General features: G+C 38.4%; 1 protein-coding gene across 1 annotated transcript in view; it reads right to left on the bottom strand.

Moving 5' to 3' along the window:
- LOC118784919 (neurexophilin-1) overlaps positions 1 to 11,479 on the bottom strand; it is a 33,992-nt gene extending 22,513 nt beyond the window's left edge. The window contains exon 1 of the mRNA XM_036539399.1: positions 11,028 to 11,479. Within this exon, the coding sequence (XP_036395292.1) occupies positions 11,028 to 11,081 (54 nt within the window). The 5' untranslated portion in view covers positions 11,082 to 11,479. The remainder of the gene's footprint in view (positions 1 to 11,027) is intronic.
- Between the last annotated feature and the right edge of the window lie 8,176 nt (positions 11,480 to 19,655).

Below are 19,655 nucleotides of genomic sequence, written 5' to 3'. Positions count from 1 at the left end.
ACCTCTCACCACCATCAGACTCGCACGATCCAGCACAGCATCAAACATCATGGCAATGGACAGGAGAAAAAATGCATTTTCCAACAATGCTGATGGAGTCAGGCATGGGAATGAGCAGTTTCAAACTGAGGTCCTACGGTGCAGTAACCTGGATTCAAACAAATGACATGCTGAAAGAAGCTCTTTAGACTTCTTAGCCCCCAACAGAGAGATTGAAATAATAACTGGTAAAGAAAATAATGCATTCTTCTGTTGTGCATTAGCGCATCAATCATTTTATTGACGCTCATCTGAAAATTAGTTATAGATATATATTGGCTATATGATATGTATCATCAATGACATCCACTTTCATTAACATGAAAATAACATACTTCTAGTCTAGGTATCTACAATTGAAAAAGATTACATTTCAGCCACCTACTATACTTGCAATAAAAAATATCACAATTTTATGAATCCTTCTTTAAGAGTTGCACAAAAATTGGTCTTCAAGGGAATTCATCACGTCTAGCTGCTGCAAGAGATGATGTTTGACTTTTGCAGTACCAAGGATAATGCCGCCGTGAAAACAGTCACCAACAACACTTTCTTTTTCATTTAATCCTAGAGTGCACCTCATCCTGTCCAAAGCTATTCCCTGAGGACAAATCAAACAGTACAATATACTCACAAATGGAATTTAAGGACACTAGTGCATACATAAATTATCCATGTAATACTCCTGTTTTGCTAGTTGTGTAGCTCCATCCACCAATACAAAATGTCTTGAAAGAAATTGCAAAAACGAAGATCCATTGTCACATATCCTTCTGATTCTCTTTTTTTAAAGAGAGACTCACATAGCTTACAATCTGAACATTATTGGCATTTAGCTGACGCTCTTATACAGAGCGACTTCTGTAGGTTACAATTTCTTACATGTTATCCATTTATACAGCTGGATATTTACTGACAGAATTCTGGGTTAAGTACCTTTCCCAAGGGTACAACAGCAGTGCCCCAGCAGGGAATTGAACCGCTAACCTTTCAATTACGGCTCGAGTCCTGCTCGTTACCACTATGCTACACTGTTGTCCATATTGTATGTTTATAGAGCTGGACATTTAATGAGGCAAATCTGGTTAAATCTGGTTAAAGTACCTTTGACCAAGGGACCAACACCAGCAGCCCAGCTGGGAATCAAACCAGCCACCTTTGGGCTACTGCAGCAATGATCCTCTTCTGAAAAGGTAACAGCACTGCCTTCTGCAATGTGCACTTCTGATTTTTTTCTATTCTATTTTGTAATTATTAGTTTTCCTGACATCTTGAGAGTAGATCTCAACAATCAAAAGCTTGTTATATACTCTAATATTACAGTATACTATACAGTGTTCACTTCACCTGAATCAAATTAAGGGTTATTGCTTTATTAAAAATGGAGCTCAGGCAAACACAGTGGAACATAGAAGACCAAAATAATCAAATGTCAAAATTCTATTCATACATGATACAGCTAAATCCATATTGTGCTTGGACTTCTGACTGTTTAAAACAAGGCTATCCTCAGAGGGAAGTTTGTCTAATCAAATGATTGATTCATATCAGAACAAATCAGCGCCAGTTCAACATTAAGTGATTATGTAGGAGCTAGGGTGATCTTTAATATTAACAGCAGCTATCAATAAAACATGTTGCAGAGTATGTAATATTTAGGTCATTCGTATTTATTTCTCAGGAGCTTATCTAGCTGATTATTTATTTATTTATTTAACTTCACTTAATGTAGTAAATTAACTGTGAATTAATTGAAAATGAAATTAAAATGAAATTTTGTCTCTATAGACAGCCACAAAGTAAAATTTTCTTAAGGATTTTTTTTAAATGTGCAAAAAATCCTGACATTGAAACTGACTTGAAGTTGACATTGTTTTTCCTTATGAAACTCCCTTAAATATTTCCAATATAAAAAGTACGTAGGCCAAGGTCATGAAGGTATTGACTATGGACCACACCAATTCGACACGAACAATTAAAACCACACATATCAAACGCACACATTTCCTGGAGAGACAAAATTCTCTGCTTCTATATATAGAGCAGAAAAATCCTTTTGAAGATCAAGCCCATATCGTGCTTTGGGTTCTATTTTAAAAAATCAATGTCTTTCCATGGTCAGCCTGAGCCTTGACCTAAATCCAATTGAAAATCTGGAGGAGTGCACGGAGGAGAAAATGAAAGGAGAGGACATTAATCACTGGCGCCCCGAATGACGTCCCGTCAGAACCACCTTGCCAGTATCACTGTTGAGACATCTACTGTTGCAGTGAGTGGGGGGGGGGGGGGGGGGGGGGGGGGGGGGTTCCATGTATCCATATAACCTATAAATCCAAAATCACACGTGTGGCAACATCCTTGCTCATATTCTACACTCACCAGTGCTCGGTTGTGGACCATTTAGTAATCAGCTGTAATGACCCTTAATCAGAAAACTATACCGTAAACAGTGAGTGGAAGGTCCTACACATAAGCCTGTCCTGCTGTTGTGGGCTTAATTAACCTATATTTTAGCAGTTGCAGTTTTAATCAACATACTGAAACATGATGGGAGAACCCTTTTGCCCAACTGATATAAATGCACATTTACTTTTGGGCTGTAATCAGACACCCATCAGCAGGCATACATTTAGCACTATGACATGACCACTCAAAAAGATCTGCTTAATTAATGGCAGGTCATGTGGTACTTGAGGATACAACAGCAGACAACAGACACGCAAATCATTACGATGGACACTGAGGCTCTTGCACTCAGTAATTCTGAATTTTTGAATAAGATTAATAAAGCTATTACAAATTGTGTACTACAAGAGAGGCAGATATCCCTTGCAGGAGATGGTATGATATTGCATGCAAGCACTGACCTCCCTTGCCATGCTTTACATCACATCAAACTGCAAAGCATTTAAAAATGGCAGTAAAAATGCCTGTCACCTGCATTCTTCCTTCTACATTATAGTGTGCATACAGTTTTGTATTACAAACAAATGCTACATTATATTAATCAGTTGCCCAAGGCTCTATTTTGTGTTTTTTTTAACCCAAGGTCTGGATTCAATCCAGCCTTACTTAACATTTAAAATCTTTACCCAAGATTAAAACTAAAATGCTCTGAGGATAGATTGAATCTGGGCTGCAGTTCTTTTTAGTGTTGCTTTTTATGGTAATGCTGTTTCAAGTGTTACCATTTTGGTAAACTTCTGTTTTTACCAAAAATGTTTAGAAATGTTTAGAAATTAACCAGTTTACACATTCATCACAATAAACCATCTTTTTTGGGTAGCATGCCAAGTAAACAACATAATTTGCTCATGTGTTACATTCTTAGAGTTACGCATCATTTCATGAAAGGGCTGTGTTTATTGATCAGCCATTATAAGATTAACTGAGGCATTCATTCAGCCTAAACTAGTGCTAAACTCAATATGATAAAATATATGCTCACACACATGAAAAAAGCAACACAACAGTACTAAGCATTTATATTATGCCACCAAATTGTAAAAATAACATTTCAGTCATGCCATTTATCAAGCTCAGCAATGCGTGATGTAGCCTAATCCAAGATAACACGCAGAGAGCAACAGGAATTGCACATAACAGTTATGGCTCAAGCTGATTATGTAAGAGCAGCATTTATGAAGACCAAGTTTCACTCTCTAATTTCATTACCCCGTATGAGATGTTTATCTGTGGCGATATGGATGGTGGAAATGGTATTGTCATATTCATGAGTGCGGCGCCTGTTCCTCGCAGCTCCGGGTAGGAATGCATCTATCTCTCATTTCTCCCTCCCAACGGAAAGCCAGGCCCACGCTCAAATCCACAACCCAAAATTTCCTCCCATTTCCCTCACACCAACAAACATCCTGCTGCTCGCGACTCGTCCCAGACAAACCAGTGAAAAGGAGTGACGATTAAGAGAATCAGATGATTGATGGTGCAGATCTAAGAAGCGCGGGTCTCTCTAATTACCTAGTTGTGGTTACAGTCAGATTGCATAGTATGTAAAACTGTTACAGATACCTGAGCAAGGATTTTTTCCATTATTTTTTATGAGCATGCCCTTCTTTCTGTACAGGTAAACTAAAGTAGGAGCTGCATAGTTTCATCTGTTTGCATATACCTTTCATTGTGACTGGAGGAAGCAGGTAGTGTCCCTTACTCAGTCTGACTGACTGACTCACTGAAATACTAAGCAGTCAAGCTCCCACTGTAAGCACAGCTTCAGGGTGAAAAAGCCAATAGTAGTAGTGAATAGTGGCTTTTCAGTTCTGATAATTTATATTTAGCAACTGGCTGAAAAAAAAATCAACATCGCATCAATTCATGTGTTATCCAGACAAGTGAAGTGAATCAGAAGTCTCAAGAATTTTCATGCATTCTCTTTGCCTATTTTGTGGAAAACCTTGCCAAAAGTGCTTAGAAAGAGCAGTTTAGAGTCTGTACATTGTTATGCATATTAACCATATTCCTTGAAAATGGCACATAGTTCTGAATTTTATATCACAAGAATGGCTTGAAATATAATTATGCTTTTTGTATCTTCTCAAGCTTATGATCCTCTCTTTTCAGTGATGAATGAATGAGTCATATTTCTTTTTTCGGTCACTGTGACTCATTTTTCTGTCCTGGGTCACATACGAAAGCAAGTTCAAAGACACCCCTGTTCCTCTGGGTCAGTCAGCGTGGTAGAACAGCTGTGGAGGAGTGTTGGAGATTACATGGTAGAGCCGCTTGGAGACTGAAGTGCTGCCTCTTTCAGCTCCTACACTCTCTTCTCTTCCTATTTTAAACTTCCGCAGACTGCGGTGCCAGAGTGTGGATTTACAAGATGCATCTCCAGACATCAACTACCACACATTGCAAATATGTTATTAGGTAAATTAATAAGACTTGTTTATGACCATGTATGGTCATAGTTTTATGGTAATATACTTCGACGCACAACACAAGAAGGGAAGAATGTACAGCCCAACCCCTTTCTTACAAGCAGTTTAGTGCAAGTCGCCCCCATCTGGACAGAAATAGAAACAAACTTTGGTGATTGTATCAGCAATGATATCAGTCAGTCTTACCTCCTAACTGAATCCATGTCAGCATCACACATTTGCAGAGCTTGCCTGTATTCCCAAAGGGATAACATAAATCAAAACATTCTTAAAGCAATAATGAATAGCTACCCTGCCTTTTCTGAGCATGATAGCAGCAACCAGTGGGCATATTCCACAATTGTACAGCCGTTAAATATTGTCCATAAGCAGTGCTTCTGGTAAATTAAAAAATCTCAGAAATCTGTTTATTTTACCCTGCAAAAAGGGAATCAAGCATTTCAGCAAAGTAAATCGTTTGCTGAAGTTCACATTTCCTTATAATATGTTTAATAAACATATGGTATTTCTTTTATTTAGGAACACTTAATTCTGTTGCAGCAGTGTACAAGGATTAGAATGGTTAATCAACCGTGGAATTACCTTAATGGTTTTGTATGAATGGAATATTTCATTAGATTAGAAAAAGGAAAACAATTATGGGTAGGCCACTCCTTCCAGCAACACTACGAATAAAACACAGAATGACCACGCACAGAAAATACTGGTTTTAACTGTGGTAAACCTGCTCTATTAAGATGCCACATGGACTTTCACCGGATTTCGTCATGATATCCACAGGAGAGTAGAAGAGCTGCACCGACCTGAGACATATGTCTCGAGGGTTCAGTGGTGCATTTGACAATTTCCTAACAATTCATCCCCCTTCATCCTGTCCCCTGAATCCTGCGCACACATCATTCAGTGAATTTTACCGTAACTCCAGGCCAGTGTAGGGGTGTGCAGTTTAGAGGATGCATGCAGAATTCTCCTGCATAAAGCTGAAAGCACACCTGTGTGTGTGTCTTTGTTAGTGTGTGTGTGTTGTTGCCTTTTCAGCAGTTTTTTTTTTTTTCAGCCATACACTAGGATGTGCTCAACAACCTTTTAATTTGGAGACTAGTGTGGCCCACTGTGGCCGCCAGGCCCCTTAGGGAAGGCCATTCATTACCCTCAGCATGGCAGTCACAGTGCTGATTACAACTCCATGTAGAGGCAACAGTAAACACACTAACCAGCCCATTAATACTGCTGCCGCCACCGTTCAACAGCAAACCACAGGGGAACGCACCCTCTCAATACAGAGCCGGGGATATTAAGGACTGCAGTCTAAAAGCTCAGTGGAGCCCCCCACTAAGTACAAGTGTATCTAGCAGAAATCAACTAAAAGGTCCCCAGAAGAGATGCAATTGCCGTGCATTGCAGCGGGTAGCTGATAAAACGCCGGTAAAAGGAGTATTTTTAAAGGACTTCTTTATATACTTACTTTTTTCTTTTCATTGTTGAACTCATTGTCAAACACTCTACCCTTAGATTAAATGTTGAATATTTAATGGTGCGTTCATTTCATAGAAACAAATGTGCATGGCAGGATAAATGAAGGAGGTCACAGCTAAATGCAGCACTCATATGGATATGCACTGAATTAGTATGTACTGCACAGTAGGTACTGTAAAACTGCCGGAAGGAAATTAATAAAGAGATGAGTTTAAAATCTGATTATTAATTTATTAACGGATTATTACTGCAAATGGCAGGCCTTTATGAGTGGAATATTTGTTAAATTATCTGGGATTTAGATTTTCTTGTTGCAAGTCGAAGGCCGCTGGTGGATTTACAAGGAAATCATTTAATCATCCCCTTTATTGACATGTCTCTCACTCTCATGCCCTGCTCATACCTGGTTCTTCAAACTATCATGTTTCAGACACAGATTGGTTTGGTTATCAGGGTCAAGGTGGGAGGCACAGACAAGAAGCTTAAATGCAGACAAGAGACTTACAACCTGAAATAAAATGATCAAAGTTAATCTTTAATCCCCAAGAGTAAGAGTGTATCTTACAAGCAGCATGAGAGAGTATGAATAAAAGCAACACAGATTTAGGTAAACTGAGGTAAAAATATATTGGGCAATTTCCATCTGTCTTTTATGTATGATAGTGGAAATCACAGAAGTGTGTTCATAGTTCTGGATAAAACTCAAATAATGATAAGATTAAAAAGTCAGTTTTTAATACCTTGAAGAAACTGAAAAATAGTTTTCTCATATTTATTACATTCAGCTTTAATTAATTTATTTTATTTATGCATTTATTTATTTTTATGAGGGCTGTTTGAGGCCAGCGATTTTTCAGTTTTTCTGAACATATGTAACACACCAAAGAAAAGGAATCAAATAATATAAGAAATTAAGCACTACATTCTTAAAATGGCTGTTTATATCTGGATACAGGTACCTACCCACCTACCTGTGTACCCTTTTTCTTTGGCTTTCAACCAAGCAGGTAGAGTTAAGTAGTGTATGTTTGTCTTATCTACACAATGATATCCGTGAGTGTAAAAAGGGTTAATGCTGACTTTAAATGGATCTCCTGGGGGTAGAGGTTATATCTGGGGAATTAAACTGGATTAGAATTTTGAAAAAACTTCGTCAGATGCAGGTCTTTGTCAGCAAGCGGACCTTAGAGCAGACCTTATATTAGAGCAGTCCACCGTCCTGAAATACTCCGCGCAAAAAAACAAGAATTGATTTCAAACGCGAATGACAGTCCCCTCGCCATGCTGAAGCTTTCAGATCTGTACCACTAAATAATAATAATAATAATAATAATAATAATAATAATAATAATAATAATAAATATAAATAATAAAGCCAGGTGAAACCAATACTTAATGTGTTCTACAAGGTGGACATACAGAATACAAATATATGTTAAATCGCGTGATTACACTGGGTGAAAAGCAGTATTTACACGTTTAATTAAAACGTAAAATCATTAGATATATTTTAAATTTTATATTAATTCCGACGGAAATGGAGTTTAATATATTAAGATTTTACGCACTGTGGTTGTGCATATTCATATAGAGAGGATATTCATTGAAGGTAATTTAATTGACATGAAAATACGCAGACAGTAGAAGCGAATCACTTCACGGGAAATATTCTCTCTACAGTTAATTGTATTGTTATAACCAGCCTACAACTAAAATATCATCTCTGATTTAGGCATTCAATGTACATTAATTTACTTCAATGAGCCCCCGTGGGGAACCTACGTTCTTCAAAAGAAGGTGTTGATGAGTACTGAGGGTGTTGATGGAGGAACACGTCTATTAAATGTTTTTAATTTGACTTTGACCACAGAGACAGCCCTCGGAGTGTGGTTACGTCTAACACAGCTGCTGGACGTGTGTACACCTATGTAACTGACTTAGCCATCAACGTGAACGTGCCATGAAAATTCTGCAAGTTCCAGAGAACTTTATGGCAGATCGTACTCTGTCGTTCACTGATCTCAAGTTGCATATGACAGTGTCTGGCCTTCTTCACATTGCACAGGCTAGGTCACTCACATCTTTTTGAAGGAACTCGCTGCGTGCCCTCTGACATGTTACAAAGCACCGAAAGTATCCCGCTGAACGCAAACGTTTGCTGCGCTCAACTTGTCGTCACAGTAAATCTCCACGTCTCACCTGATAGAATATCACTGCACATGCATAGATTATTTAGAGTTGTAGCTATGCGTGGTATGATTACAATAATGACTGGAATCATTGCATAACAGAGCTAAATACAAATCTAAAGCTGATGGGAGCACTTTGGGAAGAGATACTTGCCATCATTTGCTTTTTATTTGACCTGCAAAGTTTCATACATTCAGCGGGATAGAAAAAGTGCAAAAAATCAATGCGATTTATTACTGGATGTGCAACTGTGCACGATCAAGTTCAATTATCAACCATTCATTACTAGTGTAAGTATAATATTATGAAGACAATACATCAAAACTATGACAGCAAATCAATCCACATCTGAACACTTCAGTCTGACAAGGAAAACGATGCAGGCGCTTTATCACAAGATATCATTATTTTAAAATGAATACATGAATAATAATAAACATACAATCAAACATACGCATGCACACGCAAACACACACACACGCACACGATCACGCGCCTGTGACACGTAGAAGTTTGCTTAAATGAAACTCTATATAAAATGGTCTAAGTTACAACATTCATTGGATAAGCTGTTTGTTTGCGTTTATTTTGAACCAGATAAGAACAATAGAATAGCTGTTTTTATATTCATCATTAGACCCGTTATTCCCTCATTTTAAAGAGCTTTTTCCAATGAACGAATATGTACCAGGAAAGTGAGATTACGGATTCATTCCAACCTATTAGAGTTTCGTTATAATTATTGTCATTAACTTTAGTTATGCTTGGAAAAAAAAACTGGCACAGAGCAGCATACTGTTCTGCTGGATTTTACACTGAATTCACATGAAAGTGATTAAACAGAAGAGTCATATTTTATGAAGGAAAGTTCAATAATCTGACATTGTTCTTGAGGGAAAAGCTGTCGTCATAAAATTTTTTATAAACAACTTTTTTTCTACATGTCTAAAGGGAGATATATTTAATGTTTATGTATTGTTTAAGATATCCATTATTGTTGGATATCTTAAAATGAAATGCATATGAAACGTATGTTTCAATGGGTGTCGGACAATCTGTACACAGTTCCCGTTCTGTATTGTACCCAGAACATAAGATCGTGTAAAGCTGGCTTTGGAATAAGATAAAGGGGGCATGCATATTACACTGTATACCCAATAAAAGACAAAAATTCAGTTTGAAAACAACAGTATTCCTGCGCAAAACAAAGTCAGATAGTGTAGTGGTGCCGTATGACTATCGAAGCTGGGACAAACAATATTTCACCATAAGGGTGAGAACAAATGTGGGATCTGAAAATACTGGTTGTGTATCGACACTCCTTCAGGATTTATAACTGTTACACATTTTTCCAGCGTGCGTTGCTTAACTCCAAAATAGTTCACGTACGGACAGCTGCATGGAATAGAGCCAAACAACAAGGTTAACTTAAAGCTTTAACAACTACTCTTGGATTACTAGTTCATGCTCAAACTCCTGAAAAAAAACGATACCTTTATTTGAATAAACGGGAGACTAGCGGCGGTTCCCTCCCTCTACCTGGCATTGTAAAATTTAAGTCGCAGCCTTTGAAATGCACATGCGGTGGCTATTGTTTCACCCAATACGAAAGTTATCAGATTCATTTATTTATAAGTTACCATTAATATCTTTCCTGTGTGTGCCACAAATGGGCCTAGTGGAATGAAAAGTTGTCTTAAAATGTCCTCGGACCAATTAGAGAGAGTCGCAGTCGGTCAGTCGCGGACGCTTCCTCGCTGAGGAATGAGAGCCTACGATGTCCTCTGCCTTGCCTTACTCGGTGCGCCCTCATGAGGAGGAAAATTTTAATTGCAGTTTAATTTTCCATGTTTCTTTTTGGCGGTGATGGATAGAATGGTGCGGTAAGTTTTCCCGGGTTTATATTTGTGGTGTAAGTATGTAATGGTCGACATTTTAATAACTATGCAATGGACACTCGCTAATGTGGACCATTACTTACCCATACGGACAAAGGACTATTTTGACAAATGTGGGGTGGATTTAGATACATCTCATGCAAGCAAGTACATTCAAAGTAATTAGTAGATATATTACGTTGTAATAACTCAGTGATAGTTTAACAATGATTCTTTGACAACACTACTATATTGTGTAACAAATGACTTAGACATTCGAATTTTGTTCATTGCTTATGATCGCTACATACGAAGAACATCTTCAGTGAGACACTCAAAGATATGAACAGTTTTATTGATTTGAGTTTGAAAACTGTAGCGTGCATGTAGCTATCAGAACGTACAATATGGTAAGGCATCAATGCAGCATATGCGTTTTATAATTGCGTTACTGTAGGCTTGGTGAGTTATCCAACCACTCAGAAGTACTGCTTTTAAAAAAGTTGTTCTAAAAGAGGACAGAAATTAACGAAAAGGGAAAAAAACTCACCAGGTATATAGCAGGTCCTAGGAGAAATACTGCGCACCAACACGTCGCCTGCATTCTCCTTGATCTTAAACTTCCACTGATTTCCCTTTGCTGGCACTTTTGTCTTCTAAGAACATAGATCCACCTGGTATCCCCTTTACATAATAGGGAAGCCCCTCACCAGCCTAACAAAAATGACACAATACACCCCATGACCAGAGAAGCTTACACTTGGTGACAAACGAAAGGAGGCGCAAACAAATTAAGGTAACATAGACATTAATCCAAAGCGGGAAGCAATCTCATAATTCAGCGAATGCCGCAAATTCAATTCAAAATTATCATTTGCAGTCAGTCCTGATCTGGGATTGTCGCGTGGCGTTGCGGAGCTAGCAGCGCAGTCCTTTCTGAAAGGGACAGCAGTCTTAGTGGCACCGACGTTTCAAGGCGCCCAGTATTTTATATTGCGCGCTCTGTAAAGCACCGCTTCAACATATCCTGTGAAGAACGCGGCAATAAACCGAGCGCAAGGGTCTGACAGAAAGAGAAGGGGGGCTTTACGGGGGGTGGGGGGGGTGGGGTGTAGAAGATGGACGGGGGTGCAGAGGATTAAAAACAGGATGAGACTTGTTCGAGATCAGAGACCGAGGGAGCCTTGAAAGACGTACTGAAGCACAACAGACAAGCTTTTCATTGCGGGAAGCAAGGAGCTTTTGCTAACACAGAAAAATGTGTTGACACTTACACTTACTTAGGATTTCAGTTTCAGTCAAAATCACTCCACTGCATCGCAGAAAAAAAAAATCCCCAAATCATGTTTTCCTGAAAGATTTTTATCCAGTACCATGTAAAAATCAGTAACATATTTAATAGCGTTAATATATTTAAGAGAAATATGATATGGCGAATATAACCTTTGAAAGTTATAGCAACCATTCGCAAATTAATTCTGTGCAATTATGTCCAAGTGCACGCATGCCTGTGCATTATAGATTCATGTACTGGATGACTGAAGGTGCGTTGCTGTCAGACAGCATTTTGTTGCCAAACTGGATTGTGCATTCTGATGATTCTGAATATGCAGAATCGTCACAGGAACAACAATGGAAGGCGTTCTGATTGCCTAATTCCTTTAACCTTCATTCCAGCAGTGAAAGAGTTGGGGGGGGGGCAGAACTCTTTGTTAATAAATCTGAACAAAATTCATCGATATAGCGATGCAGCAGTGCACATTGTCACCATAACTTAGACAGCGGGCTGATGGGTTCCTGCATCAAATGACTTCGGTAGCCTTCACAGAAACAGCATGCGACATGCCACCATCCTGGGATGAATCATTGGCATAGTGCTGTGAGGGAGTATAGCTGGCCAAATGTTCACCCACTGACTAATAAACCCAAACCCCTCTCTCTCTCTCTCTCTCTGCCTCTTTCTCTCCCTCTCAGTCAAACAAACCTTACCCAATGACTCAGACCCATAGCACCCATAGGCTTGTCATAAACAAAGTTACAGAATAAACTAAGTGTTACTTTTTTATGTTCTCGCAGAATATTTTTAATGAATTTCAATGAATGCACAACATTATATAAATATCAAAAATACAATCCCTGCTTAAAAGAATTATGCAAAGGAAAGGAAAGGAGAAAGATCATTGAAGTTAGACTTGAAGACCCCTTGCCAGTCTTTGCTGGGAATGGTACCTGGATGTCACTGTGCCCAAGACCCTGACCCTCTGACTCTAAATGCCTGTGATTTCTCTGATTCAAATGGTCTCTCAGATCGAAATTATGAGCATGAAATCCTGAAAGGACATCTAGGTTACTTTTCATTCATTCTATAGAAAACTAAAATAAAAACAACAAACAAAAATGACAAAATGCAGCACCTTCCATGACATCATAATGTCTGCAGAGAAACAAAAAACAGGTTTGACATGGAACTAAGTCTATCTAAAGATATTCCATACCTCCTTTAATGTTTTGCTTGTCCATGAGGAAATGGTGGTGTGTGCATTTTTTACAATCCCCCAAATGAAAGCAAAATAAAAGCTGGAATATTATAGGTTTAAAGGGAGAGATTGTTCCCTGATCATGTTGTAATTGCCAGGCATGCTAATTTTAGGTCAGTGACTATAGACACATTATTGTTTGGCGTGGCACTGTTTATGGTTAAGGCACATGCTTTCACACTTTGAATTCCCTTGTTCTGTGGCAGTTATTGCATTTGCTTCACAAAAGCTAGATTCAGTGAGGAATTTGTGCTTAGCTGACACTGGCTCAGAGTCACTGCCTGCAGTACTTTGGAGGAAGAACAAGATATGCATGAGCCAAAAACTTCATCTTCATGTGGTGAGTGAACAAGACTTGAAACCAGAAGGTTGCACTGTAGGTTCAAGTCCTGGATAAGGTGCTGCTACCCTAGAGCAAGGCACTTTACCTGAGTTACCTCAGTACAATATCCAGCTGTGTAAATGGATAGTATATGAACTTTGTGTTGTATAGAGCAAGCTGTTCTATACAAATATGTAGCTAGAAGAATCATGCTTTGAATTTGAATCACTTAATTTTGTTTATCCATGCATTCGAGACTGTGCTCTTTCACACTGTTTGATGTGTGACATAATAACATCGCTAGCATATTTCTTGCATTCCTTTGAGCGTTTGTCTCGTGTTTTTGAAGCGTCCCAGCTGGTGCAGTTGAATATCTGATTGAGAGGGCAGATGCTGCCGCAATGGAATCTGGGCCCTGAAGCATACACAAGACATGAGTCCTCCTGGCGGCCTCCCAGGCAGCTGGTATCAGGAGTGGTCCATCTACACTGAGAGGTTAAATCGTAGTGGCCAGGAAGAACATAAGCCTCTCCACCAAAAGAGTGTGACATTCAAAGAGCCGGCGCCAAAGTGTTCCGTCCTGATGTTCCAGTCGCCGGGTCTGAAAGCCTTGACAGAGATAAATGTGGGGATCATGCATGCGGTCACAGGATGCAGCTGGCACTGAATGCTTCCTCGCATTGCTGGCAACGGATTGGCAGCGGAACACAAATTATCTCGACAACTTCCTCATCCTGCTCGCGCTGTGTTATTTGAAGTTTGGTAAAGTCTAATAGAAGGTCGATCACAAAGAAACACAACCCTCCCCGATGCTAATTTATAGGATCAGTCCCTCAGCAGATGATGGAGATTTTGGGGGCTGGGGTCAGAGATATGGCTGCACTGACCATTATTATTTTGGCGAACTGATCCAAGTACAGGTTTATCATGGGCCGCCTTGTAAATCCTCAACCATTGGCCTCCCTGCTGTTTGATTACCAGGTGAAATTCAATTAATAATGGACTGCTCCTTTTGAAATTTATCTTTGAATTCATCTCCCACTTGCTCTCAAACAATTTTCCTCCCTCTTGAACATAATGGTCTGGAATTAAGGCTGTTTAATGCTTGGCATTTTCTACCAGTATTATTTGCACTCAATCTTGACAACTTGGAGATTTAGACGGTGCCAGAAAAAAAGCGCTTCCAAATGGCTTTTTAATATAGGTCAGTCTGCAGGAAATCATTTTCATGCTGATGGAGCGAAGTTTAAAATATAGAATATAATATAAGGGTAATTTCTAATTCTGCACTACACACAGGTATAAATTGCTTTGTATGGCATAAGAGCTTCTGCTCTGTTCTGGTTACTCTGTCATAGGGGGCATCATTAACATGGAGGGTTATGTACATTTTTACCTATGTAACTCTCTCTCCTGATATCTCACCCCACAGCCCCTTCTCCTCATGACCTATGACCTCAATATTTATGAGGGTTCTGTTTGCCTCTGCCGCTCCTCTCTCATTCTGCTTCCTTCAGCTGAATCTTCTGATGCTTTTTTGTCAATGTTTCCCTGCATTGCAGTTTTGTATGCATGTATGTGAGTGTGTGTCTGTTCAAATGTATGTGTGTGCGCTTGTTAGCACTAGACCCAGGCATTCAAGGGATTAGTGTTTTATATTTATCTGCTCATCATGATATTAAAAAGCTACTGGTACACAGCAGAGTGCATACTTCTACCACTCTTAAAACAAACTCTCACTAGATAGCCTGGTTAAAAAGTAAAGGATTTAACAATTTAATTTCTCATTTCAGCTGTGATAACGCTCTTAATATTGCACATGTATAAATTTATTAAAAGTTTTGAAAAAAGTTATTTAAAGTTTAAATTTATTACTCGAAAAGACAAAGCACACGGTGGCTTAATCTGCACATGCAGTGTTTGTTCAGGGTTAGGCTTTGAGAACAACAGGACAAAGGCAGCCTAAAATTGATTTCACAGGTAAATTTTGGAAATATGCAGACATAAAGATGTCAAATGTAAGGGGAGTGCATCCATATTCTCAGAGGAAGAGTTTACATTAGCTGGAATACCTGTGTAGCCACAGGTCATACATCATGCATCAGTAAGCATGAAAAATGTTAGAAAAGGGATATAAACATCTGTAGTTTGTTCACTTTTGCATATCCATAGAACCACTAACCACTAGTAAAATGCTGACTGGGCTGTTTATGATGGGTAAGAATCTTAAATACATCCTCAATACTAAAATAGTGTTTAGTCATAATATGGGTTTGTATTAAAAATTGACACCACACCAAAATGATCAATTACATGAACAACTAATTGAATATTAAAAATCCATCCTATTTAAAGGAGATTAATAGTATTTCAAGTACTGTACATAGCCCATGCCAAACTGAGGTATACTGAAAATGGGCAGTTTCATAAAAATTGACTTGACACTTGACCCAAAGTGTTTAACTGTGCTAGTTCACAAAAGTTGCACTTGAAGTCTCTAGGAATCTCTGTGGGTGAATAGGTTCGTAGCTAGGCTCTCACCAGGATTAGTGTCTATGTAATACACAGGAACATGAATTCACTTATGAGAGAATCACTCATTGAATTTGTGACAGTGTTGGCATACAGGGACATCCAGTGGCTGGAATAAGCATTGCAGTAAGCACCATAGGATTCACATTGTATGTACTTCCTTAAAATACCAAACTTCTTTCCTGTATTTATTGCAAACCATTTGCCACATTTATGTATGTATTTATATAAATTATAAATTAATTAAATAATAAATAAATATTATAATTAGATTGAAAAGGAGAACCTTCACCTGTCCCCCATGAAAATGTGTTTGAATGTTTGTGTGTGTATGAGGATCCTTCTCTCCAGTTTTCAACTTAAATATGTTAACTACTAATAATTAAGCTGAAGACAAATCAAAAGCATCGAAACAGGTGTTTCATCGTTGATTGTCACTGTCTGTATTTCAGAGCCAGCACTGACAGCCCTCAACTGCCTGATCAGAGGCATATTAATCTGTGTGTGGGTGCTGCCATGTGCACACTCTTTGTGGGTAGTTTAGTTGTGTCTGTGTGTGCTCAAGACCGGTCTTTGATTGTGGATTTTTCGTTGATAAATAGTTTTTCCCCAAGTTTTGCTCCTTCTGTTTACTTTTTGTGAATAGTGCTGGCCAACTTCTCCACCCACATAATAACTTCAGCTTTGTCTTGGCACCAATGAGAATTTTGATTTTGATACATTCGCGGCTCATCTGCACTTCTGAACTGGCACAGAGACAGGAAGGCAATCCAGAGGGGACATGCAGTGTATGTCTTGCACAAATGAGCTGGTTGAGAGGTGCCTTCAAATCCAACCACCCTTCAACCTCAGCACAGAGGAAAGGGCAGTAATAGTAGGAGATGTAATGCAAATTGGGGGGGGGGGTGACTTTCTGTTCTTGAATAATAGGTTTTATACTACTGCTCAATTCATCTTCCATACTCTTTCTATTGCTCTGTATAGTTTTCACTTTCCAAAAGCCAGACCCAGGTTCACAACAAGAAACTCAGCCTTTGGCCCATCAAAATCGACCCAAATAAGCCTCTGCTCACATGTGCAAATGCCGTGGCTTCAAAAGACTTTCTCAGATTACATTTTTCATTTCAAGTCCTTTTTTCCATTTGTCCATTTGTGATAGTAGGAGAGAATTAGTACTGAAGTTGTTTAAAACTTCCAGTAAATTCACACTGAGTGCGGTCTTCATGGAGCAGAGATGCCAAAGCTTCTATTACACAACACAATAAGACAGTAATGTTAAGCAGGTCATGGTATACATTTTAGAATTATTTTACTTTTGTGTGATGGATAAGGAAAAGACTTCTATGGCCACCTACAGCATGGTCTTCTGTATCAAGACATACACTGCCCCCTTGTGGTAGAAACTGGAAATGGATTTCATGACTTCCACATCAACGGGTGATTGCTGTTGGGTGTGAAAAAGTCGTATCCCATGATAGAAAATGGTGTGTTCCATACTGCCCCTATGGACATAGCATGGCTTTCTCAATGTGATTGCTTAGCATGGTTTCATTAATGATTTCTCACCCATAAGGGTTACTTTTACAGAAATGGTATGAATCCATTCATCTGTCACCCCAAGGACATGCTTTTAAAGTGTTTCAGACATGCAATTTTGGTACTAACAAGCCATCTAAAAATTCTGGCTCTCAGTAATGAATTGTTGCAGGTAAACTTTGGTTTGAGAGGAGACTGTTGTACCATTTGTGCTTTTCTTTTTTTTCTGCTGTTCCTGATTTAGCAAATTTATTCAATGTTGCCACACTATAATTTTGCAATCACTGCATTTTTTTCTCCCAAGGGAGTGCATTACAATATTATGAGGAACAGTGTGGAACAGAGGTAGTCCTGAAGTCACCACTATAAGGCTAAGGGCTCTTAAACCTGGGAGAGTGCTCGTCTTTTCCCTGAAAACAATGTTTCATTAGGATTACTATAGTGAAACTAGTAATTTCATTCTGAGAAAGATGTAATGCAGTAAGCATAGAAATTTTCCCTGCATCAGTAAGATGGCTCAAGGATGTGTTTTAATTACACCAAATATATGTAAGGCTCCTCTATGTTGCCCATGTCCTTTGTGGAATGCCTTGAAACATAAATAAATATATACCATAACTTATTCAGTCATCATCACAAATTTTCATTCATGAAATGATTATAAATATTGATCATAAAAATGTTTATATGCAACTTTTTGAAAAAGTATCCTCTATTAATAATTTCATTTAAATAGTGTTTATGCGGGCAGTTCATACTGTTTATGTTATCCAGGTTGTGAAGTTGTAAGTCTTGAATTTAGAACTGAAGTTCTAAATAATGCTTAGTTTGAGATTTTGGTACAATTTATTTCAACATGAAGTATTTCATATGTACAAATTAGCAAGACAACATATGCAATTTCTTCATTTATTATCAGCAATTCATCAGATACATATATAAACAACCTGTACAAAAAGGACAGAGGCTTGCTTCCTTGCCTCATTTTTCCCCACACATAATCTGTATTATCTGAACAAAGATCAGTGACATCACACACTTTGAGAGGTTTGTACTAAACGCTTCTGTGCAAATACAAAAGAAATAAATATATTTATATAATTCAAAAAATAAAAATACAGTTTACAATTATGTACAACTCAAAAATAACCAAAAAAGTAAACATTCTTCTCACCAGCCAGTCTAAAGCTCCATGGGCTGGTGAGGATGAGCTCTTTTTTTAACAGCAGCTTGAATTTTGGGGTGGGAGTTTGGGGGTTTGACTGAACAGCTTTAAAAACAGGGTAAGATTTGTATATTTGCTGTCTTCATTTTACTTTGCACCGAATGTGCTCTGAAATCCACAAGCGCAGCCTATTTTCTGTTCCCTTGCATGAATGCCTCTGTCCTCTTTTAAAAGATAGCTCGACAATTCTTATCATAATTGAGAAACGTTACCATCCCAAACATGGTGAACATGTGTGTGAATATCCTGGGTGGGGTTATTTTTTGTCAGCAGTGGGGTGGCTTATGATATGGTTCACTTGTCTAAACAGGGCATAAGACATCCATTCTTCACATTCTTCATCTCATCTGGACACCCTCATTGGTGTCAGATCTCTCACTTCATTATCCAAAAGAGACTGGATTAATCTGACAACCTTTTTTCCCCTATCTTCTGCTGAAAAGCTTAAACAAGGTCATAAATATGTCAAATTATTGTTATACCACTATACCAGGTGTGAAGAGATGTCAGATCTCCATGTGAAGTATAGGTCTGGTGAAACTGTACTCCTTTCAGCCAGATTTTATATTGAACATACACGTTATTACCTAAACAGAAATGTACAAAGAGTTACAACATACTTTCTGATAAATAATACTTTTCCAGTATATTAGATGCTGCCCTAACTGAGTCCTCTCACAGCAGATTGACCTTAATGTTTAATAAAGAATTTACAGTAGTTACATTCTGCCATCATACCATTTATATTTAATTAGAAGAGAACTGTAAGAGAATCTGTTATGTAAGCAATGAAAACGTAAAACCTTACATTCATAATGAACTGTATAGCCAAACTCCTTTGTGCTAGGATTGAATATTTATATTGCTTGAGTTACTTAATCTGACATGTCTGGCTGTCCTCAGATCAGTCTCTAAGTGACAGTTTATGGATTTTGTATTTGTATACTCTTATTCTCTTCGACTGAGGATGTAGGGGGGGGGGGGGGGGGGGGGCAAATAATTACTGGCAGTGTGACATAGTGGTAA

The sequence above is a fragment of the Megalops cyprinoides genome, chromosome 10, assembly GCF_013368585.1.
Source record: "Megalops cyprinoides isolate fMegCyp1 chromosome 10, fMegCyp1.pri, whole genome shotgun sequence".
Lineage (NCBI taxonomy): Eukaryota > Metazoa > Chordata > Actinopteri > Elopiformes > Megalopidae > Megalops > Megalops cyprinoides.
The sequence above is the reverse complement of the archived record's forward strand: the minus strand, read 5'-3'. Positions and strand labels throughout refer to the sequence as shown.